This window comes from Hyperolius riggenbachi, chromosome 10 (genome assembly GCF_040937935.1).
Source record: "Hyperolius riggenbachi isolate aHypRig1 chromosome 10, aHypRig1.pri, whole genome shotgun sequence".
NCBI classification, from domain to species: domain Eukaryota; kingdom Metazoa; phylum Chordata; class Amphibia; order Anura; family Hyperoliidae; genus Hyperolius; species Hyperolius riggenbachi.
Genome location: NC_090655.1, coordinates 26,253,072 through 26,277,686, shown reverse-complemented (window position 1 = coordinate 26,277,686; position 24,615 = coordinate 26,253,072). Strand labels below are relative to the sequence as shown.

At 45.9% G+C, this 24,615-nt stretch overlaps 1 protein-coding gene across 2 annotated transcripts in view; it reads left to right on the top strand.

The window, feature by feature from the left end:
- The window catches only part of LOC137535685 (disintegrin and metalloproteinase domain-containing protein 9-like), a 166,056-nt gene that overhangs the window by 30,092 nt on the left and 111,349 nt on the right, over positions 1-24,615 (top strand). For both annotated transcript variants that reach the window (XM_068257550.1, XM_068257549.1), the window contains exons 4-9: positions 5,501-5,579; positions 6,178-6,257; positions 9,206-9,383; positions 11,982-12,047; positions 13,862-13,933; positions 21,227-21,399. In XM_068257550.1, the coding sequence (XP_068113651.1) occupies positions 5,501-5,579; positions 6,178-6,257; positions 9,206-9,383; positions 11,982-12,047; positions 13,862-13,933; positions 21,227-21,399 (648 nt within the window). The remainder of the gene's footprint in view (positions 1-5,500; positions 5,580-6,177; positions 6,258-9,205; positions 9,384-11,981; positions 12,048-13,861; positions 13,934-21,226; positions 21,400-24,615) is intronic.

Sequence of the window (24,615 nt, the reverse complement as noted above, 5' to 3'; positions counted from 1 at the left end):
GTCTGATGTTCACACAGCATGCGTTCCGGACCTGTGCGGTCCGGGAACGCATGCTGCACGCAGATTTTACAAAAACGCGCGGCTGTCCCATTCACTTTTCAGTGATGGGATCAGCCACGCAACGCATACGAACGCGGACATGCGTACGTTCGTACGCGTTGCGGTCCGCATTTTGTAGTCTGAACGGGCCCTTAGGGTTAGGCACCACCAGAGAGGTCTTAGGGTTAGGCACCACCAGGGGAGTCTTAGGGTTAGGCACCACCAGGGAAGATTTAGGGTTAGGCACCACCAGAGAGGTCTTAGGGTTAGGCACCACCAGGGGAGTCTTAGGGTTAGGCACCACCAGGGAGGTGGTTAGAGTTAGGCACCTCCAGGGGGGGTCTTAGGGTTAGGCACCACCAGGGAGGTGGTTAGAGTTAAGCACCTCAGGGGGGTGGTTAGGGTTAGGCACCACCAGGGAGGTGGTTAGGGTTAGGCACCACCAGGGGGGGGTCTTAGGGTTAGGCACCACCAGAGGAGATTTAGGGTTAGGCACCACCAGGGAGGTGGTTAGGGTTAGGCACCACCAGGGGGGGTCTTAGGGTTAGGCACCACCAGGGGGTGATTAGGGTTAGGCACCACCGGGGGGGGTCTTAGAGTTAGGGATAGGTACAGAGAGGGTTCTGTGTGGTAACGCTAATTTTCAATAATATAAACAGAGCTAATTAACGATAAGGCTTTAACGTTAAATATCGATAAGCGGATTAGCGGCAACACCGTGTGCCATTATTCGTAGCCGCCATTTTCAGATGGATCCACTTCCAAAACAAGGCATGGACTGGGGTGGAGCAGGGAGGTCCCACCCAGTTGCATTCATGGCGTTTCACTGCCTTGTCTTTTTGGCGCAGGATGAGCTGAATGACAGCTAACGTGCTGCCACCCAGACTCCGGGGGACGGTTATTACTAGGGGTGGTCTGAAATGCCCACTTCCCCATTTCTGATTCTGCAGGATTTTCAATTTTTCAGATTTTTGATTTTCTGTTTTACGATTTTCCATGTTTCCAATTTTTGAATTTTCCATTTTTCTGATTTTTGAGGAGTATTTTTTTAGTCATTTTTTTGCAACCGGAAAATCAGTCTTTCCATCTGATTGGTCTAAAATTAAAATAAATCTGCATTCTCTGCTTGGTCCATTGCTTCTGAGTTCTGTGATTGGGCTGAAATTAACGAGTTGCGGTAAATTGGATACCCGTAGAATTCTGATTTCTGTTTTCCAAATTCCGATCGGAATTTTGCAGAATACGAATGAGCGTCCCTATTAATTACTATTCTCAATCCCACAATTCAGGGAGGGGAGAAGGCGTTTGGGGTCTGGGGATTGCCGGATTCTGGAATTACCCTTGCGCGGCCATAGACCTAATAGCATTATGTTATAGCGGTGCCCAGGTCAGCTGCATCGCGGGGCAGTGTGCACCCCAACGACCTGCTTCACACCCAGTTATCTTCCTTGTTCCAGAGCTCCAGGCCATGAGAAACAAATTAAAACAAACTAAACATAGCAACTGTTGGTTGCTAAACTACCCCGGGCTCCTTCTTAGTTCCTACGCGTCTTAAAGATGCTATTGCCTAAAATAAGGTGGAATATATCTGCCACCCAGGACCCATCCCCGGAGTCCTGTACAATAGATTTGGTAAGATAGTACAATCAATGGTTAGCTCTGCCCAGAGAGTGGTCCTTACTTTGGTGGATGTGCTTGGCGAGCGAGGTGCGTCTGTTCTCCCCGGGTGGCATAAAAAAGTAGCCGGGTGGGGCGCAATGAGAGAATGCAGGACGGTGCTGCTGTGTGCAACTCAGCGTACAGAGTACGAGGAGGTGATCCGATGACAGCCGGGTGCTCACCAAACCTAGCCGGGTGGAGCACCCAGCTAAAATAACCTGGGGAGAACACGTAGGCAGCTATAGAGAAGTATGGAGGGGTCAGACGGGAGCTCCGCAGGAACGTAGGCAGGCTGATCACACACAGCCACGTACAATGCTGTATGACGATCTCCTCTTGTGAGGGCAATCCTTGCTTTTAATTTCACTTTATTACATTTTGCAACGCTATGATCACCTGTTCTTTCTAGTGGCTTAACTACAATCCATGGGGACCCCCAGCGAAACTTTGATGGGGCTCCCGAATTTTCCTTTGCCTCCTCTTGATGCCCTTCCCATCCTTGGCGCCCATATCACAAGGGTCAAAAAACAAGTGTGGCCATCATGATCTTCCCTTCCATAACCAGTGTAGCCACAAAAACACCTGATCTAAAGTCCCCTGTAGCGGAGGAAGGGAAGTTTAGCAGTTGGCGCTCTTCTTAGCTCTGGGCCCCCAGCGATCACAGGCGCTCCTCCCCTCCAGTTACACCCTTGGTTCTTTCTGAGGTTGATTCTAAAGAAACTTGACTTGGTTATAATTATATATATATGATGATATACAATTTTTTAAACAATATCTGGTGAGCCTCTTGTGATTGGGTGGGGGGTGTGGCCTGATCACCCTTACGGAGCATGGTGGTTTGAAGAGTATTTCATCCAGCAGCGGTGTTATTGTGGTTAGTGTTGAGCTGAAATTTTCGAAATTTCGCGTTACTATAATTACGCATGCGAAATTTGCTATTACGATGTGAAATTATGGTAGCGTAATTGCCATTAAAATCGTAATTGAAAATACCGTAAGCGTAATTTTCAACACGTAATTTCGCGTTTCGTTCATAACGTAATTTCGCATTAAACCATACCGTAATTTTGCGTTACACCATAACGTAATTTCGCATTTCTTCGTAATTTCGCGAATTTCATAATTACTTGTTAGCAGGGTTGCGCGCGAATTTTCGCCAAAGGGTTCGCTTAATTTTTGCGAAATTTAGCTTATTTTTTTCGCGTTTTCGTCTGCATGGTGAATTTTAATGCGAAATATCACTACATGGCGAATTTTATATGCGAAATAGCACATGTAGACAGTACAACTTGTCTCGAAAAACAACTCAGCATTCCGTAACGCGAAAACTACGCGAAAATTAACGCTTACAGTAATATGAACTATCGCGAAATTACGTTATGTAACTACGCTTACAAACGGTTGCATGCAAGGCAAACGTAATTTCGCGACACCCACTGTAATGCGAAAATCACGCAAAAATTACGCTTACGCGAAATCCTTCTTCATTACGATTATGTACTTACGCCCATAATCGTAATTACACTAATTACGCGAAATTTCGCGAAATCGTAATTAAGTCATTACGCTCATCTCTAATGGTGGAATCAAGCTACATAGTTAATGAACTATTACAGTTTAACCTGTTCCATATTTGATCTATAACGCCTGGCAAAAAGATACCGGGTATACAAAGCAGGAAGGATGTCCTAAAATAAAGGGAAATTATTTGCCGGGTATTTGCATTTTTTATTGGCATGTTACAATGCATTACGTGGATCTGGCCCACTTCTTCAGACATTGGGCCAATTCTCTTCAAATCTCACCCAGTGATGAGAGCACAGTAGGGTAGGCTGTATAGAGTAATCAGGGGCAGCAGATAGAACACACGTGAGTAAGAGTAGAAGGAATAGAGATATCAGGGTTATATAACCGACCTGGTTATCTCACTCCGAGTACAACAGCTCCCGTATGCTGCTGAGTGCTGAGTGAGACGAAGCAGGCAATTTGATAGTATGTGTGTGGGGGGGGTTAGAGTCAGGAAGGTAGTTTGTGAGGGGGGTTAGGAGTCAGGTAGGTGGTTTGTGTGTGTGTGGGGGGGTGGGGGTAGGGTTAGTTGTCAGGTAGGTAGTTTGTGCGGGGTGTGGTTAGGGTTAGATGTTAGGTAGGAACTTTGTGTGGGGAGGGGAGTTGGGGTTAGACATCAGTTAGGGTGTTTGTGGGAGGGGGGTTAGGGTTAGACGTCAGGTAGATAGTTTGTGCGGGGGGTGGTTAGGGATAGGTAGGAAATTTGTGCAGGGAGGGGGGTTGGGGTTAGGCATCAGTTAGGGTGATTGTGGAAGGGGGGTTTAGGTTTAAGCATCAGGAAGGTAGTTTGTGTGTGGGGGGTTAGGGTTAAGTTTCAGGTAGGTAGTTTGTGTAGGAGGTGGTAGGAACTTTGTGCGGTGAGGGGGGGTGGGGTTAGGCATTAGTTAGGGTGTTTGTGGGAGGGGTGTTTAGGCATCAGGTAGGTAGTTTGTGTGGGGGGAGGGGTTTAGGGTTAGGCATCCGGTTGGTAGTTAGGGAGGGGAGGGTTTAGGCATCAGGGGGAAGGTTCTGTGTGAGAGTAGGCTTAGGTTTAGCTATAGTAAAAAATCAGTATTTAATACCAATATTTTACATTTTAATAGTAAACTATTGGTATTAAATACTGATATTTTACTATCGGCATTACTAGGCGTCCACATTTTCGTGCTCCTTTTTTTGATTGAAGTGAGAAGGCCCTGCACTTCTTGCCAGTGCGAACTTCTCCTAAAAACATTTTCGTGCACATGTAACAGATCTCGCGGGCCCCAGCACCAGTTCACAAGAAGTTTTACCGATGTTGTTCAGTGAAGATACTAGTTGATTCGATAAGTAGAGTCCCTCTGCAACATATGTGTGATGTATATGTTACATGTCTCTCTGCACCGGATCAGTGAATAATGGCGCACAGCGCCTATGCATAAAAATGGCGCCGCAATTATCGCTATTTATCGTTAGTACTGCATAATAATGGCTCACAGGGAAAAAGAAGAAAAACCGGCACACAGTAACGTTATTTATCAATAGCGCCGTTCATATGCTAAACAGCAGACGTTATTGCGCACAGTAACGTTATTTATCAATAGCTAACCTACATAAGCCAAACTGCAGACGTTATTTAACTGCAAAACGGTGAATGGATTTAATGTAACACTGTCAAGGTTAGGGTTAGGCACCACCAGGGAGGTCTTAGGGTTAGGAACCACCAGGGGAGTGGTTAGGGAGAGGCACCACCAGGGGGGTCTTACGGTTAGGCACCACCAGGGGGGTCTTAGGGTTAGGCACCACCAGGGAGGTGGTTAGGGTTAGGCACCACCAGGGGGGTCTTAGGGTCAGGCACCACCAGGGGGGTGGTTAGTGGTAGGCACCACCGGGGGGTGGTTAGTGGTAGGCACCACCGGGGGGTGGTTAGGGTTAGGCACCACCAGGGGGGTGGTTAGTGGTAGGCATTACCGGGGGGTGGTTAGGGTTAGGCACCACCAGGAGGGTGTTAGAATTAGGCACCACCGGGGGGGGGGGGGGGGGGGTCTTAGGGTTAGGGACAGGTACAGATAGGATTCTGTGTGCTAACGCTAATTTTCAATAAAATAAACAGAGCTAAATAACGATAAGGCTTTAACGTTAAATATTGATTAGCGACAATCGGATTAGTGGCAACACCGTGCGCCATTATTCGCAGGCACCATTTTCAGATGGATCCCTCTGCACAGGTCTCGCACAGCTACAACAGCTCTCATTACATGTCATTGTTTCTCCACAGAGACTTTATCAGCAAAGATTTTCAGCATTTTTCCTACAGTCAAGATGGAGGACTGCAGAAGCTGAACACCACAGTGCCAGTAAGTGTCATCCTCTGGCCATGCTGACCATTATTATGCAGCAGCATTTGATTTGATTGTATAATATGTTGTTTTTAATGCACCTCAATGCACTATGCACTTTGTCTTGAGCACTAGATCACTTTCCTCCCTGACAAAGCTTCCATAGGAAGCGAAACATGTAGGGATATGTGTTTTTGTAGCATGTAAATAGTAGTTGTATTGATCTGAGAAAGACGAGAATCAGGGATAGCTTAGCACCTGACCGACATTACCTTTGAGACTCCATATTCTCTCCAGTTCTATCTTGAATGTAACAAATGGCAATCCTTAAATCATTTCTCTCTCTGTCTCTTTAATGTACGTTAAAGATTACATTTTATTGATTCATAAACTCCTCCTCAGACTCAAACTTTCTCTTAAGGCTGCTTTTACACGTGGTGCAGTGAGATTGTAAGGAAACGCACTGTACCACACCCGAGAAGTTGCAACACGCGTTAAAACCGTGGTGCGACGAAATCAGTGAGGCATACTTTCCATTACAGCAGTGTTGGCGTTGCGGGTTTGCTTGGTAGATACAGTAGCAGATCATAAGTCGGCTGTTTTGTTTCTCTTACAGAAATATACCTGCTATTATTATGGGGAAGTGGATGGAATGGAGGAGTCAGTTGTGGCTGTCAGCACTTGCCATGGCTTCAGGTGAGTAAACAGCTCTGTCAGTGTCAGTCTAGCTCTCTCAGTGTTAGTCTACTTCTCTCTGTGTTAGTCTACTTCTCTCAGCGTTAGTCTACTTCTCTCAGCGTCAGTCTAGCTCTCTCAACTTCAGTCTAGCTCTCTCAGCGTCAGTCTAGCTCTCTCAGCGTCAGTCTAGCTCTCTCAGCGTCAGTCTAGCTCTCTCAGCGTCAGTCTAGCTGAGATCAGTCTAGCTCTCTCAGCGTCAGTCTAGCTCTCTCAGTGTCAGTCTAGCTCTCTCAGTGTCAGTCTAGCCATCTCTGTGTCAGTCTAGTTCTCTCATTGTCAGTAGAGATGTCGCGAACCTCCGATTTTCGGTTCGCAAACTTTTGCGTAAGGTTCGGTTCGTGTGAACTTTCGCGAACCGCAATAGACCTCAATGGGTAGGCGAACTTTGAAAACTGGAAACACTCATGCTGGCCAGAAAAGTGATGGAAGAGATGTTTCAAGGGGTCTAATAGCTGGAGGAAGACATGGTTGAGTGGAATAGACATCAAAAGTGCCAGAAAAAAAATCTAGATTTGACACAAAGCAGTGTTTTAAGGACAGAAATCTAATTTGATGTTCAATTGCAGGCCTACACTACTTTACAACATCAGGAAGTGTAATCCTCCCTTTATCTTCTTCCTTGTCTTCCAGGGAACTGTAGGATTTCAAAAGCCAGCTTAAATACCTTGGCCGGGAATTGAACCCAGGTCTTAGTGCTTTGTAGGCAACTCTCTTCACCACTATACCACCACCAACACTACATGCTGAAGCCAGCCTAGCATGCACCATTATGATATAGCCAAGAGAAAAATGAGCTTGCTTAGGGATTTGTAGGATTTCAAAAGCCAACTCACATGCATTGGCCAGGAATTGAACACAGACCTACCGCAAAAGTTTGCCTTCGCCGGCGAACGTGAACCACCTAAAGTTCGCCTGGAACCGTTCGTTCGGGCCATCTCTAATTGTCAGTCTAGCTCTCTCATTGTCACTCTAGTTCTCTCAGTGTCAGTCTAGCTCTCTCAGTGTCAGTCTAGCTCTCTCAGTGTCAGTCTAGTTCTCTCAGCGTCAGTCCAGCTCTCTCAGCGTCAGTCTAGTTCTCTCAGTGTCAGTCTAGCTCTCACAGAGTCAGTCTAGCTCTCTCAGCGTCAGTCTAGTTCTCTCAGTGTCAGTCTAGCTCTCGCAGTGTCAATCTAGCTCTCTCAGTGTCATTCTAGCTCTCTCAGTGTCATTCTAGCTCTCTCAGTGTCAGTCTAGCTCTCTGTGTCAGTCTAGCTCTCTTAGTGTCAGTCTAGCTCTCTCAGTGTCAGCCTAGCTCTCTCAGTGTCAGTCTAGCTCTCTCAGTGTCAGTCTAGTTCTCTTAGTGTCAGTCTAGCTCTCTCAGTGTCAGTCTAGCTCTCTCAGTGTCAGTCTAGTTCTCTCAGTGTCAGTCTAGCTCTCTGTGTCAATCTAGTTCTCTGTGTCAGACTAGCTCTCTCAGTTTCAGTCTAGCTCTCTCAGTGTCAGTCTAGCTCTCTCAGTGTCAGTCTAGTTCTCTCAGCGTCAGTCTAGCTCTCTCAGTGTAAGTCTAGCTCTCTCAGTGTCAGTATAATTTTCTGTGTCAGTCTAGTGCACACATACAGAAGCTGCAGCTTCAGTCATCACCGGATTTAGGCCTTGTTCAAATTATAAACCGCCAGCGCAATCGCAAGCGCTGAGCGCTTTTGTGAGCGCTTTTTAAAGCGCTTTTCCAAACACTTTCAGAGCAATTTGCGCTTTGTTAAGTGCTTTTCTAAACGCTTTTGTCCGGCGATTTGAGTTTTTCTTCCTGAAGACAATCAGAAAGTGAACTCTTTGGCCTGGAACATTATAAATACAATGTATTTATTTAAAAAAAGCACACGGCAAATCGTTTTCAAAGCGTTTTGCGTTTTTCCTATACTTTGTATTGAAGCACAAACACTCAGGAAATGGTGCAAGAGCCGCGTTTGTGCTCAGTAAGCTTTTGACATTTTTTATCGTTTTGAAAATTAGAACATTATAATTTTTGACATTTTTAACTTGTTTGCATTTACAAATTATTCCTTTTTGGAAATTATCATTTTGAAGGGGGTTTTAGGGTTAGGCGTCATGAAGTGGGGTTTTAGGGTGAGGCATCAGGAAGCGGGGGGTTAGGGTTAGGTGTCAGGAAGGGGGGTTTTAGGGTTAAGCATCAGGAAGGGGGGGTTATGGTTAGGCATCAGGAAGGGAGGTTTTAGGGTTAGGAATTAGGAAGGGGGGTTTTAGTGATAGGTGTCAGAAAGGGAGGTTTTAAGATTAAGCGTCAGGAGGGGGGATTTAGGGTTAAGCGTCAGGAAGGGGGGATATAGGGTTAAGTGTCAGGAAGGCAGTGATTTAGCGTTAGACAAAAGGAGGAGGGGTTAGGCATCAGGAAGGGGGGATTTAGAGTTAGGCATCAGGAAGGGGGTTGAGGTTAGGCATCAAGAAGGGGAGGGGTTAGTGTTAGGTGTCAGGATGCGGGGTTTTAGGGTTAGGTGTCAGGAATGGGGGGTTTAGGGTTAGGTGTCAAGAAGGGGAGTTAGGGTTAGGTGTCAGGAAGAGGGGGTTAGGGCTAAGCATCAGGAAGGAGGGGTTAGGGTTAGGCGTCAGGAAGGGAGGGTTCTGTGTGAGAGTAGGGTTAGGTTAAGTTGTGGTAAAGTATCATTGATATATACCAATATTTTATTATGATAATTAACACTATTTACACTTTAAAATGAAGAATATCAGTAGATATTTTTATTCACGAAAACTGGCGCCCGTTCTTCTCGTGCCCCTATTTTATTATATTATATTATTTTGCCTAGGGAAGAAATAATGCAGAAGATCATATTGACAAAGATAATTTGCCTATATTTGTTATACGGCAGCCCTTAAGGTGATGTATTAATACCTGAGTACTCGCTTTACAGGGGCGTCATGTACCTCAGTGAAGTGCATTATGGGATTGAGCCACTGGAGAAAGCCCGGAATGGAGAACATCGGCTGTACCGGCTAGAAGAGCCTGAGGAGCCGTCCATGTGTGGGGTGGAGGATTTCAGCACAGAGAGCCCGCATATGTTACTGCCTGCATATTTCCGCCTCCGCAGGGTATGTTTATATTTATAACTATGAAGTGAAGTCGTGTGACATGCCTGCCTCCTGTGTCTACATTTACCATACTTTTATAGCACTGTAAAATGACGCAGGAGATTACTGAGAACATCACACGGGTTACATGAAGCGTCTCGGCAAGGTTAATGAGCTACAGACAGGCTCTTTAAAGCGGGATTGTCACCATAAAAATTTAAACAGCAAATGATCTGAGTGTATGAAGTGATAAAGATGCTATTCCTGCATTCAAAACTTTCAAAACTTTTTCTTAGCTGTTATGGTTTGGAGTTACCATGGTCACGTGATTACAAACACTTCCTCCTGCCGGGTTGTAGGAGGAAGTGTTTGTAGTCACGTGACGTGCTTTGAACGTAGTGTGGGAGGCGCCGAGGGACGGCTCAAAGAAGCCATCTGATGGGTAAGATTAACCCCCCACCCCCCTTTCCCACCTGCACAGGTGATTTAATTAGCAGGATGAAATTGAAAGAAACCTATTCAGATTTCATCCGAATTCGTTTTTTTGAGCATGCCTGCTGACGCCTAACTACCTTACACACAGACACACACAAACTACCTACCTGACGCCTAACCCTAACCCCCCTCCACAAACTACCGACCTGATGCCTAACCCTAACCCCCCTCCACAAACTACCTACCTGACGCCTAAACTCCCCACAAACTACCTACCTGATGCCTAACCCTAACCCCCCCCCAAACTACCTACCTGACGCCTAAACTCCCTACAAACTACCTACCTGATGCCTAACCCTAACCCCCCTCCACAAACTACCTACCTGATGCCTAACCCTAACCCCCCACAAACTACCTACCTGACGCCTAAACTCCCCACAAACTACCTGCCTGACGCCTAACCCCCCACACAAACTACCTACCTGGCACCTAACCCTGATCCCCCCGCCACAAACTACCTAACTAAAGCATAACCCTAACCCCCCCCCCCCCCACACACACACACACAAACTGCCTCCCTGACGCCTAACCCCCTACAAACTACCTACCTGATGCATAACCCTAACCCCCCCAAACACCCTACCTGACACCTAACTATAACCCTCCACAAACTATCTACCTGACGCCTAACCCCCCCACAAACTACCTACCTGACGTCTAACTCTAACCCCTCCCCCCCAAACTACCTACCTGACGTCTAACCCTAACCCCTCACCCAAAAAATACCTACCTGACGTCTAACCATAACCCCTCCCCCACAAACCACCTACCTGACGCCTAACCCCCCCACAAACTACCTACCTGACGCCTAACCCTGATCCCCCGCCACAAACTACCTACCTGACGTCTAACCCTAACACCCCCCCACAAACTACCTACCTGACGTCTAACCCTAACACCCCCCCACAAACTACCTACCTGACGCCTAACCCTAACTCCCCCACAAACTACCTACCTGATGCCTAACCCTAACCCCCCCCCCCCACAAACTACCTACCTGATGCCTAACCCTAAACCCCCCCACAGACTACCTATCTGACGCCTAACCCTAACCCCCCCACACACAAACTACCTATCTGACGCCTAACCCTCCACAAACTACCTACCTGATGCCTAACCCTAACCTACCCCCCACAACCTACCTATCTGACGCCTAACCCTAACCCCCCACAAACTACCTGACGCCTAACCCTAACCCCCCCACAAACTGCCTACCTGGCGCCTAACCCTAACCCCCCCACAAACTACCTACCCGATGCCTAACCCTAACCCCCCCACAAACTGCCTACCTGATGCCTAACCCTAACCCCCCCCCCACAAACTACCTATCTGACGCCTAAACCCCCCCCAACTACCTACCTGACGCCTAACCCTATCCCCACCTCCACACACTACATACCTGACACTTAATCCTAACCCCCCCCCCCACAAACTACCTACCTGACGCCTAACCCTAACCCCCCCCCCACAAACTACCTACCTGACGCCTAACCCCCCCCCCACAAACTACCCACCTAACGCCTAACCCCCTCCCCCCCAACACATTTTAACAAGGGGTTGGATAGCGTAGGGGGTTCTGTTGCGCTCGTCGTTCATCCCGATATCGCACGCCATTACGGCTACGCATCCAATTGAGCATGTTGGCCCTACATCTTGCAGCTTGTCCAATCGATACATGCAACTCATTTTGACATGAAATTGGCTCTTGGTGGCACCGATTGTTTTTCTGTATTATTCTGTGTTCTTTCATTCTGTTTCAGTCAATAAATCTGTTGGAATTACTGGTGGCTGTTGCTATTAGGGATGGTCAATAATATTTCTGAGTTGATGCAATTTGTTTGCAAATTCATACTGCTTAGAAAGGGACCAAAGAAATGCAGCAGCTGGTCGCATAGATTTGCATAAAATAAATCTGGTACTTGCATCAGCTCAGAATTCTAAGCATCTCATTGACCATTCCTTGTTCTCAGATACACTCCATTTAGGGTGCGTACACACATCCAATTTTGCTTGGCCAATCTGATCACCCTAATCTACACTATTAGCAGGTACTTACATGGTCGTCGTTTTCATTGTGTCTCGTTGCTGTCAATAATAATGCTCAGAATTTGTGGTTTTGTGCAGAGGAAACGAGCCATCCTTGTGGATACCAATTACGTGGAGCTGGGCGTGGTGGTGGATAATCTCCGGGTAAGAAATCAACCTCTCTGACTTTGTTCTTTCCCACCATTTAGCTGAACTGCTTGATTACTATTAAAGGACACCTAAAGTGAGAGGGATATGGAGGCTGCCATATTTATTTCCTTTTAAACAATACCAGTTGCCTGGCAGCCCTGCGTGACCGCTTGCCTTAACTGTTCCCCTAGTGCCGGCTTCTGATGATGATGATGCAATCAGCAGAAGCCAGCACTAGGGGGACAGTGAAGGCGAGGAGAGATATGTGATCACCGCTGGAATGATAGATTAGGTAAGCTGTGTTGCCGCTACTTATATTGTTGCACAGGGAATAGAGGAGACATGGAGGGGGGAGAAGCGGAGGAGGGCAATACAAGGAGTCCCCAACATCGCAATTGGTTAGCGGTATATATCAGCAGGCAATTGTAAGTCGGGGACTCCCTGTATATATAAGACTCATGGACTTTTTGTCCCCAATTTTTGTGGAGAAAACGAGTGTCTTATATGCCAAAAATATGGTAACCGCTTATGGGCCCAGGTGTGAAAATATCAGCCAGAAGAAAACTTAGGAGAAAAAGTTAATTGGATCAGGCCCTATGCCTTTAAACATGTGTAAAAATACCATTGTTTAATAAAAGTAAAAAAAACAGATCAGATTTCTAGGATCCGTTTTCTTCTCCAGCTTGGACAACTTTAGTAAATACTGCCCAAAGTGTTTTGCTTTGGTTTTGTGCAGGGCCGGCCCGCTCATGAGGCGGGGTGAAACTTTTGCCTCAGGCGGCAAATTCCCAGGGGCGGCACCCGCCCGTCCGTGGGTGCGGGGAGCCGGCCGCCGAGCTGGAGGGGTAGCTGGCAGGACGGGGGTATTGGGCCTAGCGGCGGGGAGGGGGGTCGGACCCCCCCCCTCCCTCGCCTGGGTCCCCCGTCCTCCGCTCCCCTCCAGCCTTAAATAGAAGCAGCCGCTATGTGTTAGAGGAACGGGCAGGGAGGACTCACCTCTTCCTCGTTCCAGCGTGCACTCCACTGACGTCACTTCCTGCAACGCTGCAGGAAGTGACGTCAGTGGAGCGCACGCTGGGAAGAGGTGAGTGTCCTCCCCGCCCGTTCCTCTAACACATAGCGGCTGCTTCTATTTAAGGCTGGAGGGGAGCGGAGGACGGGGGACCCAGGCGAGGGAGGGGGGGGTCCGACCCCCCTCCCCGCCGCTGGCCCAATACCCCCGTCCTGCCAGCTACCCCTCCAGCAGGGGGGGGGGGGGGGGGGGGGGGGGGGGGGGGGGGGGGGCGGGTGGCGGCGGCAGTGGCAATTTTTAAAAAATTTGCCTCAGGCGGCAAAAAGTCTAGGCCGGCCCTGGTTTTGTGGTTACAGACATTTTACTTACCACTGCGTACATTTCTTCCTTCTTTATGTTTCATCTATATGAGTCTGGATACAAGCCATGGCTGTATTTGCCATAGACACTGATACACAGAGCTGGGACAAGGTCCTCCAGCACCCAAGGCTGAGACACCAAAGTGCGCCCTCCACCCCTCCCAACCCAGCCGTCACACACTGATTGCTAGTAGACTAAGAGGCACCCCAAGGCCCCCAACACCTCTCTAGTTATCTGCCTTGCAGTCACTGCCTTGTATCCCCTTTTATTATTTCTCCCTGCTTCAAACACAATAGGGGAATGATAGCTGAGTGAGTTGTGTGCCCCTCCTACACTTCGCCCTGAGGCTGGAGCCTCTCTCGCCTCTGCCTGGGCCTGCTGGTACATAAATCCTCGCCACCGTTGGCATTTCCTGCCGGATCCACACCTAATCTAAACCTGGACCTCTCTCTTACAGTATGTGATGGACAACTCCAACAGCACGGCGGTTGAAACAAATGTCATACAACTGGTCAACATTGTCGATGGGGTAAGTTATTGAGATGATTGGTAAGTAGAAGCTTATAAAAGACCAATTCAGCCAATACATTGTAGTTAAAGAGGAACTTTTAAAGCTAGGTGTATTTATAGTTCTGGTTATTGGAAAAAAGCACGTGGTTGCAAAAATGGGTAGGGCTATGGCCCACTACAACTTTAGGAATTGCCTGCGATTCCAAAAACACTAGAATAATGAAAGTCAATGGCTGCAAACCCATAGCAGCGATTGCAATTAGGGAAATAGGAATCGCGGGTCCTTCCTGAAGCATTTCTGGAGCGAAGATACGAATGCTGCAACATCGTTTTGCAGCAATTTCACTACCTGAATAAAAGAAAAAAAAAATTGAAAATCGCACTCGTTCTGCAAACGCAAGCACTGCAAAAATTACTTGTAAAAAGCGCCAGAAATCACTTTGGAAATCACTGTAAAAGACGCTAGCAAAATGCTGAGCGATAGGGATTTGCAAAGGCAAGTAGGCGTACGGCCTTACAGGGCTGAGAGTGGAAACCTGCCCACCCACAGGTCTTTTTAGTATAGCGGTCTTTGAAGGCATATTTCATTTTTCCTATTAAAATCCTGTATCCAGTGCAATCACACATGGGGCTTCGATTCACGAAGCGGTGCTAACTTAGTTAGCACGCCTAAAAGACTTTAGGCGTGATACCCATTGCACCACGCTGGTGAAAAGCCAGTTTAGGCGTGATAAGTTTAGGCGTGATAAGTTTAGATCACGTGCAAAGTCCTGCGTGCAAAGCAGCGCCATTAAACTCTATGCGAAGTGCACCAGACTTTGCTAGCGCAAAACGTTTGAACAGCTGTGCACTGCGGTGCTAACCCCGTTGGTGCTTAAGCTTCACGCCTAAACTTATCACGCCTAAACTTATCACGCCTAAACTTATCATGCCTAAACTGAGTTTAGGCGTGATAAGGGGCTTTTCACCAGCGTGCTAACTGTTAGCACCGCTTTGTGAATCAAGCCTATGATGTGGTTAAAAATAATTTGTTTCTCCCTTGTTATATATGCGTCATTGGTGAGTTAATAATATTTACTATATGTTGCAGTTCTAAAGTAAACACTTTATTATGATTGGCCAATTACTGACCAATTTTACTCCCTCCATGTAGTACGTGAATCAACAGATATTGAATGCTATGAGCAGATCATGCAGTGTAGGTAAATCCTCATACTACGCAGAGATGGTAAAATTGGTCAGTGATTGGCCAATCATAATTGAAAGTGTGTACCAGGCTTAAATCTGAAACGAAAATAAACGTATAATATACAGAATTGTATGTGTACTACAGATAAGAAATAGAACATTATATGCAAAGAAAAGAGTCTCATATTGTTTTCCAGAACAGGAAGCGTTAAGAAACTTCATTTGTTATCTATGCAAAAGAGCTTCACTGAGCTCTTTGGCCCAACGTGGGTGAAGACAGTCCTGTTTTCTTATTTCAACCTGTCTCTCGCTTTTTCTTGGTTGATTAAGGTTTTACTGCAGGAAAGATCAAAGGTCATTAGCTCTGCTGTGTTTTATAGTTTAAAGCGGACTTGAACTCAGAATGTCCTCTCTCCTCTAAAAGATACACAACAGCATAATAACCTTTAAAGTGGACCTGTGATGATCCGCTCAGCTGGCTGCGCAGGCAGACAGCTGTTTGTCCATTCCTCTAGTCTGTGGGCTGCAGGTCTCTGGAACAGAGACCTGTCTTTCCATTGCAAGTTTCTGGTCTGTTCTCTTGCTGGGGAATTTGCATACATTCGTTATGCAAATCCCCTACCTGCCTTCTTTGATGACTGGCACTATAAGAGCTTTATGTTTCCCAGAATGCTTTGCTGGACATTTCCCTTCCATGCTCAGTTCCTGATGGACACTGCTGGAGTGTCAGCCATTGCTATCTAGTATAGTTAATTCCTGGGGGTTGCTTTAGGCTCCCCTGCTAGCCCAGTCAGGTTGTATTATCTGTATTGCCTGTTCTGTCTTGTCTTGCCTGTTTGCCATTGTCCTGTCCCTATGGTGGTTGACAGGAAATGGTTCTGATCTCTGTTCTTGGAGTATAGCTGGTGCAGCGGTTGCTACCAGCTATCTCTTCTGTTCTGTCTCCTGGGATCGCGCTAGCTACTTTTTGCGAGCGCTGGGGATCCTTCTGTTCTGTCTTGTCTGTCGCGATTGCGCTGTCACCAGCGGCGGTTGATAGCGAATCGCTCTGTCTTGTTTGGATCGCACTGGCCTCTAGCGGTAGCGGCTGTGGATCCTTCTGATCTAGTTCCTGGAGTGTAAGCTGGAGCAGCGGTTGCTACCAGCTACCTCATCTGATCTGTCTTGTTTAGATCGCACTAGCCGCTAGCGTTAGCGGCTGTGGATCTTTCTGATATGTGTTCCTGCTTGGATCACCCTTGCTCTGGCGGAAGAGCGGTGGATCCTTTCTGCCTAGTTCCTGTTTTTCGTGTGTCTGTCTTGTCCGCTACGCTTGTTGCAGGCTCGGTGAGGTAACCGTTAAGCAAGCGCTCGCGTCCTCTGTTTCATGTTTGTCTGTTTATAGTTAGTTAGGCGTGCTTGTCTCTATTGTGCTTATCACGTGGAGATCGCACATAACCGCGTGCACTGTTGCGAATGAGTGCGGTGTTCGCGGTTAGCTAGCGGTTGTTGTTTTCCGTATCTCCTTATTGTATTTGCTGTGCCTTTGCTACCCTCGTATTCTATTCTGTTCTGCCTTGTGTCACGTCTGGCGATCGCACCTCTCGCGATCGCGTTCCTATTTCGTATCTGCTGTTGTGTGCGCGAGGTGGCGACTGGATTGGCGCACACACATACAACCTATCCCTTTGCTCAATCTCATTCGCAATCGCCTCTCTTGCGATTGCGTTCTGCGCTTCGTACAATTCCTGTCTGGCACTTGTGGAGGTACAGAGGATTGGTTCCTCTGCACTCCCCAGCGCCATCTGCCGACAGGAATTTCCCTCTACAGGTGCGTAGCACCTTTTGCTGGGTGCCTGCAAATATACGCTTGTGGAGGATTTCCGCCGTGTCAGCGCACGCGTTGTGCGCTGATCACGGAGAAAGTTCCACAATCGTGACAGGACCAGAGACAAAGCACCCTTATGTATTTTACCATATATATCAGTGGGAACATTAGAGAAAATATCTACCCTGCTCTGTTTCATTCTTCACTGCTCCGCCTGCTTCTAATCAGCCCTGATAAAATCCCTCACTGAGCATTCAGTCTGGCTTTGCTCAGGAATCATTATAGCTGAGTCATTATAGCAGAGCCAGAAGGGGCAGGCTTAGGCTTGAAAAGACATCAGAGAAGGCAGACTCAGCTATAATGATTTCTGAGCAAAACCAGACTGAATGCTCAGTCAGGGATTTTATCAGGGCTGATAAGAAGCAGGCTGAGCAGTGAATGATGAAACAGAGAGCAGGGTAGGTGTTTTCCCTAATGTTCCCACTGATATATATGGTAAAATACATGAGGGTGGGTCGTCTCTGGTTCACTTTAACCTATTTTGGTTTCTGGACGTAGAAACTACGTCCAGAAACCATGTGCGCTACCGCGCGCCCCCGCGGCCGATCGCGCGCGTGCACGCGCACTCCCGGCCGCGGATTCGGTAGTCAGGGAATCAATATATCGGGCTATGAAGCCCGATTACTGATTCCTCTCCCCCGCTGAAAAAGCGACAGCTTCTCTCGGAAGCTGCGCCTTTTCTGGCCGTTCCCTTCCTGATGCGCCACTCTAAGCGTGTGTTACGCTTAGAGTGACGTCATGTAAACAAACTCATGGCCGCCATCTTGTGGCCAAAAAGTAAAACTACACCTGAAAATGAAAATAAATTAAAATCAACACACATTTACATTATAAATCTATTGTTTACCCCCCACCCTCCCAAAACTACCCAAATAAAATGTTTACTATAAATAAAAAAAACCATTACAATAAAAAAAAAAAAACATGTAAATATTTACCTAAGGGTCTAAACTTTTTAAATATCAATGTAAAGATGAAATATTTCTATATTTTTTTTTTATTTTAAACTTGTTAATAGTGATAGATGCAAAATGGAAAAAAAGCACCTTTATTTCCAAATAAAATATTGTCGCCATACATTGTGATAGGGACATAATTTTAACGGTGTAATAACCGGGACATATGGGCAAATACAATACGTGAGTTTTAATTATGGAGGCATGTATTATTTTAAAACTATAATGGCTGAAAACTGAGAAATAATGAATTTTTCCATTTTTTTCTTATTCTTCCTGTTAAAATGCGTTTACAGTAAAGTGGCTCTTAGCAAAATGTACCCCCCAAAGAAAGCCTAATTGGTGGCGGAAAAAACAAGATATAGATCAGTTCATTGTGATAAGTAGTGATAAAGTTATAGGCTAATGAATGGGAGGTGAACATTTCTCTCGTGAAAACCACGGAACCTGAATGGGTTAAAGAAAAAAAGCATTCTATGTTACAGCTGATACAAATCCTAAAATAAATCTGCACTGTTTCTACTTCCTGATTCATGGAGGCAGACATATTGTTAACAGCCTGTGCTTTCCAAATAATCTTATCTGCCATCTTTGCCATAGGCAGTCATATGACCCGGGAAGAAATCAAATTACAGCTTGTGATTATATGGATATTGGGAATGCTGTAGATGTGATATACTTGGACTTCGTAAAGGCCTTCGACACTGTTCCCCACAGAAGTCTGGTGCAAAAGTTGAGGATGCAAGGACTGGGGAAGAGTTTGTGTGCATGGATAGGGAACTGGCTAATGGGCAGAAAACAAAGAGTTGTGGTCAATGGATCGTACTCAAAATGGGAGACTGTTAGCAGTGGGGTCCCACAGGGGTCTGTACTGGGTCCAGTGCTCTTCAATGTATTTATTAATGACCTAGTAGATGCAGTAGTGAGCAATGTTGCTATTTTTGCAGATGATACAAAATTGTGCAGAATCATCAACTCTCAGGAAGATAGTGTCATATTGCAACAGGATCTGGATAGAATGGCTATATGGGCACATACATGGCAGATGAAATTCAATGTTGACAAATGTAAAGTCATGCATTTTGGTCGTACCAATGGTCTAGCACCATACAAAATAAATGGGATACAGTTGGGGACATCAAACTTGGAGAAGGACTTAGAAGTACTTCTCGACAACAAGTTAAATAATCGTACTCAATGCCAAGCCGCTGCAGCTAAAGCGAACAAAATTTTGGGATGCATTAAAAGGGAAATAAAAACTCGAGATGCTAGCATAATATTGCCCCTGTTTAACTCTCTAGTAAGGCCACATCTGGAATATGGAATTTAGTTCTGGGCACCACATTACAAAAAAGATATTGCAGTTTTAGAGCAGGTACAGAGACGAGCTACAAAATTGATACGTGGGATGGAAGGTCTCGCTTACCAAGAAAGATTAGATAAACTGGGTTTATTTAGTCTAGAGAAAAGACGCCTTAGAGGAGATCTAATTAACATGTATAAATACATCAGAGGGCAATATAATAGCTTGGCGGATGAGCTTTTTGTCCCTAGGCCTTCTCAAAGGACTAGAGGACATGATGTGCGCATGGAGGAAAAACGTTTTAGCCATTTATTTAGGAAAGGGTTCTTTACAGTAAGGGCCCTTTTCCACCAGCGCAAAGTCGCAAACCGCTAGCGATTTTACAATCGCTACGGTTTGCTTTTTAACATATTAATCGCGGTAGGTCATTTCCACTACCGCGATTCGTTTTTTACCTTAACGCGAACGCGCGGCGAAGCGATATTTGCCGCGATTTTGCTATGCAGTGCATAGCATAGCAAAATCGCGGCCGCAAAACGTCGGGGAATCGCCGGTTTTGCGATTCAGCAATCGCTAGCGTTCAGCGTGAACGCTAGCGACTGCAGGTGGAAAAGGGACCTTACAGTGATTAAGATGTGGAATGCATTGCCACAGGAAGTCGTTATGGCAAACTCTATACCTGCATTTAAAGGGGGCTTAGATGCTTTCCTTGCGTTGAAAGACATCCATGGCTACAATTACTAGGTTATGCCTAATGATGTTGATCCAGGGATTTTTATCTGATTGCCATCTGGAGTCAGGAAGGAATTTTTCCCTTTTGGGGCTAATGGGACCATTCCTTGTGGGGGTTTTTTCGCCTTCCTCTGGATCAACAGGGGTATGTGGGGGACGGCTGGAGTTGTACTTGTACTGGTTGAACTCGATGGACGTATGTCTTTTTTCAACCAAAATAACTATGTAACTATGTAATTAGACACAAATGGTGGGAAATTAAACAGGCTAAACTCTCTTTAGGCCTCTTTCACACCAAGACGTTGCGTTTTAGGGGACGTTAAGGTCGCATAACGTGTCTCTAACGCAACGCATGGTGGTGTTGAAGTTGGAGGTCAGATTGAGCAGCGTTATGAGGCTCTTGGTGCTATCCTGGGAAGTCCGGATCTTTTCAATGATTCGGATGATTCGAATCGGATCTTTGAAAAGATCCGAAACTTTGTACTGAATCTTTGAATCATTTTACTAGGGAAGCAGGAAGCAGGGGTGCAGCAGAGTGAGAGGTGCAGGACAATTAGGGCACATTGAGGGTGCTAATGGGGAAGGGAGAGATGCAGCAGGAAGATTGTGCTTGTGCACAGAAGCTGCAGATCCTGTTTCTTCCAGACATCCACTGTGAACCGAATCCTTCATTGTGATGATCCGGATGATTCGACTCACAAAAAAGATCCGGATTGTTCATGATCTGGACAAAACTACAGTGCAGTGAATATTAATTAGCCATGTGGCTAGGAACAATAGCGGACTCTCCCCTTACTGAGCATGTGCAAACAGTCCAACGCAGCTAAAACCACCTATAACGCACAGCATGCTGCACTTTCATTGAAAGTCCAGCCTTACACTGTAACGCAACGTGGGCACTGTGAATAGCCCATTGATTTATCATTACTGTGAGTTGGGCTGCGTTACAGGCTGCTCTAATGTGCGCCTGTAACGTCCCAATGTGAAAGCAGGCTGAATACATACAGGGTGCATTTCTCTGTTTTCCTTCTGTCCTGTGCAAGAGTTCAGGTCCACTTTAAATACAGTTTTATTTTGTACACAGCAAATATGATAGAATGATGCAATGTTATTAAAAAAAGCTATAGAACTGAAAATAAAAACATGAGATTCGTTTCTTTGCTACTAACGTTTTATTCATTGTCCGTACCACACATACAATTGGTTATATCATAAGTTTATTTTGCTTCAGTGTCACATTAAGTCTTTTGTTTTCTGCACACGTAGATGTTTCGGGCATTGAACATCCGAGTCGCTATCATTAACCTGGTTACATGGACCTCACCACAAAACCCCATCGATGTGAGCACAGGGACTGCTGGCGATGTGCTGGGGAGGTTCGCTGATTGGAGGGATGCCACCAAGGATCTCAGGAGAGGTGACATCTACCACCTCCTCATGTGAGTCATTCATCATCCCATGCATTAGGACTTCAGACATACATATCCGATCACAGAAACAGGACAACAGAAACGTAGTCAGATTCAGATAGCCTGCATGCCATTGTTTATATTGGATGCTGCTGTAGCTATGTCTAGTCATATGCATTCTAGCTCTGAGGCCCAAATCTATAGCCTTTCAATGGAGCAAGTCAGAGGAAGGCAACTACTGCTTTACCTGAGGTCTCTTTTGAATGTTGATTTATCATTACTGTGATTGTCTTGCAGCGTGCGCGCGCGTAGCTCTCCATCAGTGTGCACTACTGGGTCCAGAAACCGCCTCTGGGGTTTCTGGACCCAGTAGTTCACACTGATGGAGAGCTACGAGCGCGCACGCTGCAAGACAAGCTCTTTATACCAATAGGAGGAAGATCAGCTTATCAGGGCGGTCAGCTGATAAGTCCATACATTGCATTATATGGACTTATTATGTTGTTCCCCAAATAAGGCCAAGTAGGCAGCATGCGTTTGAAAAAGTTCCAGGCTAATTTAGGTGCAACGTTAAATGATATTACTAGCAACATTGGTAAATAACAATTTAAGCGCAACGTTAAATAACAAAAACGGTAAATAACAATTTTATTGGGGTAGTACATTATTGGTAAATTTACCGATAATGTTGAACCTAATTATAACCTAACAACTCCCTACTCTCACGCAGAACCCCCCCCTGGTGGTGCCTAGCCCTAAGACCCCCCCTGGTGGTGCCTAGCCCTAAGACCCCCCTGGTGGTGCCTAACCCCAAGACCCCCTTTGTGGTGCCTAACCCTAAGACCCCCCTAGTGGTGCCTAACCCTAAGACCCCCCGGTGGTGCCTAACCCTAAGACCTCCCCGGTGGTGCCTAACCCTAAGAGCCCCCCTGGTGGTGCCTAACCCTAAGACCCCCTGGTGGTGCCTAATCCTAAGACCTCCCTGGTGGTGCCTAACCCTAAGACCCCCCTAGTAGTGCCTAACCCTAACATTCTGATCCCTGCTAACAATACGATAAATTTCAATTCAATTGCATCCGCCCGCTAAATAGGGTAACGGATTTCTATATTAAGATAAATGACAATTGCGCCCACATGTTTCTATAGATGACTGCATTTTGGAGTCTAGCTTTTTAAAAGAAGTCCCTATAAATACTGTTAAATGTACCTAATTTACACTGCTAAAATGTATTTATCTAGACTCTAGAGAGTGATTTTAATTTTTCTACTTTTTTTTGTTTGTTTTCATTACTTGTTTTTTTTTCGTATTGTTTATATTTATATGTTTATCTTTGATGTATTTTCATTTTCTTAATATATTATTTTAACATCTTCACTATTTTCTTCTACCCACTATTCCTTTTTGCTTACAGATATAGGCACAGAGGGATAAATGCACACTCACAAGGCTGCATTACACTAATAGATACAGTCGGTTGAAAAAGTATTCGCCCCCTTGAAGTTTTCCACATTTTGTCACATTACTGCCACAAACATGAATCAATTTTATTGGAATTCCACGTGAAAGACCAATACAAAGTGGTGTACATGTGAGAAGTGGAACGAAAATCATACATGATTCCAAACATTTTTTACAAATAAATAACTGCAAAGTGGGGTGTGCGTAATTATTCGGCCCCCTTTGGTCTGAGTGCAGTCAGTTGCCTATAGACATTGCCTGATGATTGCTAATGACTAAATAGAGTGCACCTGTGTGTAATCTAATGCCAGTACAAATACAGCTCCTCTGTGAGGGCCTCAGAGGTTGTCTAAGAGAATATTGGGAGCAACAACACCGTGAAGTCCAAAGAACACACAAGACAGGTCAGGGATCAAGTTATTGAAAAATTTAAAGCAGGCTTAGGCTGCAAAAAGATTTCCAAAGCCTTGAACATCCCACGGAGCACTGTTCAAGCTATCATTCAGAAATGGAAGGCGTATGGCACAACTGTAAACCTACCAAGACAAGGCCATCCACCTAAACTCACAGGCCTAACAAGGAGAGCGCTGATCAGAAATGCAGTCAAGAGGCCCATGGTGACTCTGGACAAGCTGCAGAGATCTACAGCTCAGGTGAGAGACTCTGTCCATAGGACAACTATTAGTCATGCACTGTACAAAGTTGGCCTTTATGGAAGAGTGGCAAGAAGAAAGGCATTGTTAACAGAAAGCATAAGAAGTCCCGTTTGCAGTTTGCCACAAGCCATGTGGGGGACACAGCAACCATGTGGAAGAAGGTGCTCTGGTCAGATGAGACCAAAATGGAACTCTTTGGCCAAAATGCAAAACGCTATGTGTGGCGGAAAACTGACACTGCACATCACTCTGAACACACCATTCCCACTGTCAAATATGGTGGTGGCAGCATCATGCTCCCCCCGAGCATGATCTCGTGCATCTCTTCAGCAGGGACAGGGAAGCTGGTGAGAGTTGATGGGAAGATGGATGGAGCCAAATACAGGGCAAACTTGGAAGAAACCCTCTTGGAGTCTGCAAAAGACTTGAGACTGGGGCGGAGGTTCACCTTCCAGCAGGACAACGACCCTAAACATAAAGCCAGGGCAACAATGGAATGGTTTAAAACAAAACATATCTATGTGTTAGAATGGCCCAGTCAAAGTCTAGATCTAAATCCAATCGAGAATCTGTGGCAAGATCTGAAAACTGCTGTTCACAAACGCTGTCCATCTAATCTGACTGACCTGGAGCTGTTTTGCAAAGAAGAATGGGCAAGGATTTCAGTCTCTAGATGTGCAAAGCTGGTAGAGACATACCCTAAAAGACTGGCAGCTGTAATTGCAGCAAAAGGTGGTTCTACAAAGTATTGACTCAGGGGGCCGAATAATTACCACTTTGCAGTTATTGATTTGTAAAAAATGTTTGGAATCATATGATTTTCGTTCCACTTCTCACGTGTACACCACTTTGTATTGGTCTTTCACGTGGAATTCCAATAACATTGATGCATGTTTGTGGCAGTAATGTGACGAAATGTGGAAAACTTCAAGGGGGCCGAATACTTTTGCAACCCACTGTATATTCAACCTGTCACATGTCTATAGGCTCATACACACATCCAACAATTCCATCCAATTGTCGTCTGAATTTGGTCTGTTAGACGACAATCAGGCGTGTGTACGTGTGGCAAACGACTTGACGAGCGACTGATAACAGCGGTTTGCCTGATCCAAATGCAGCTGGCAGGTC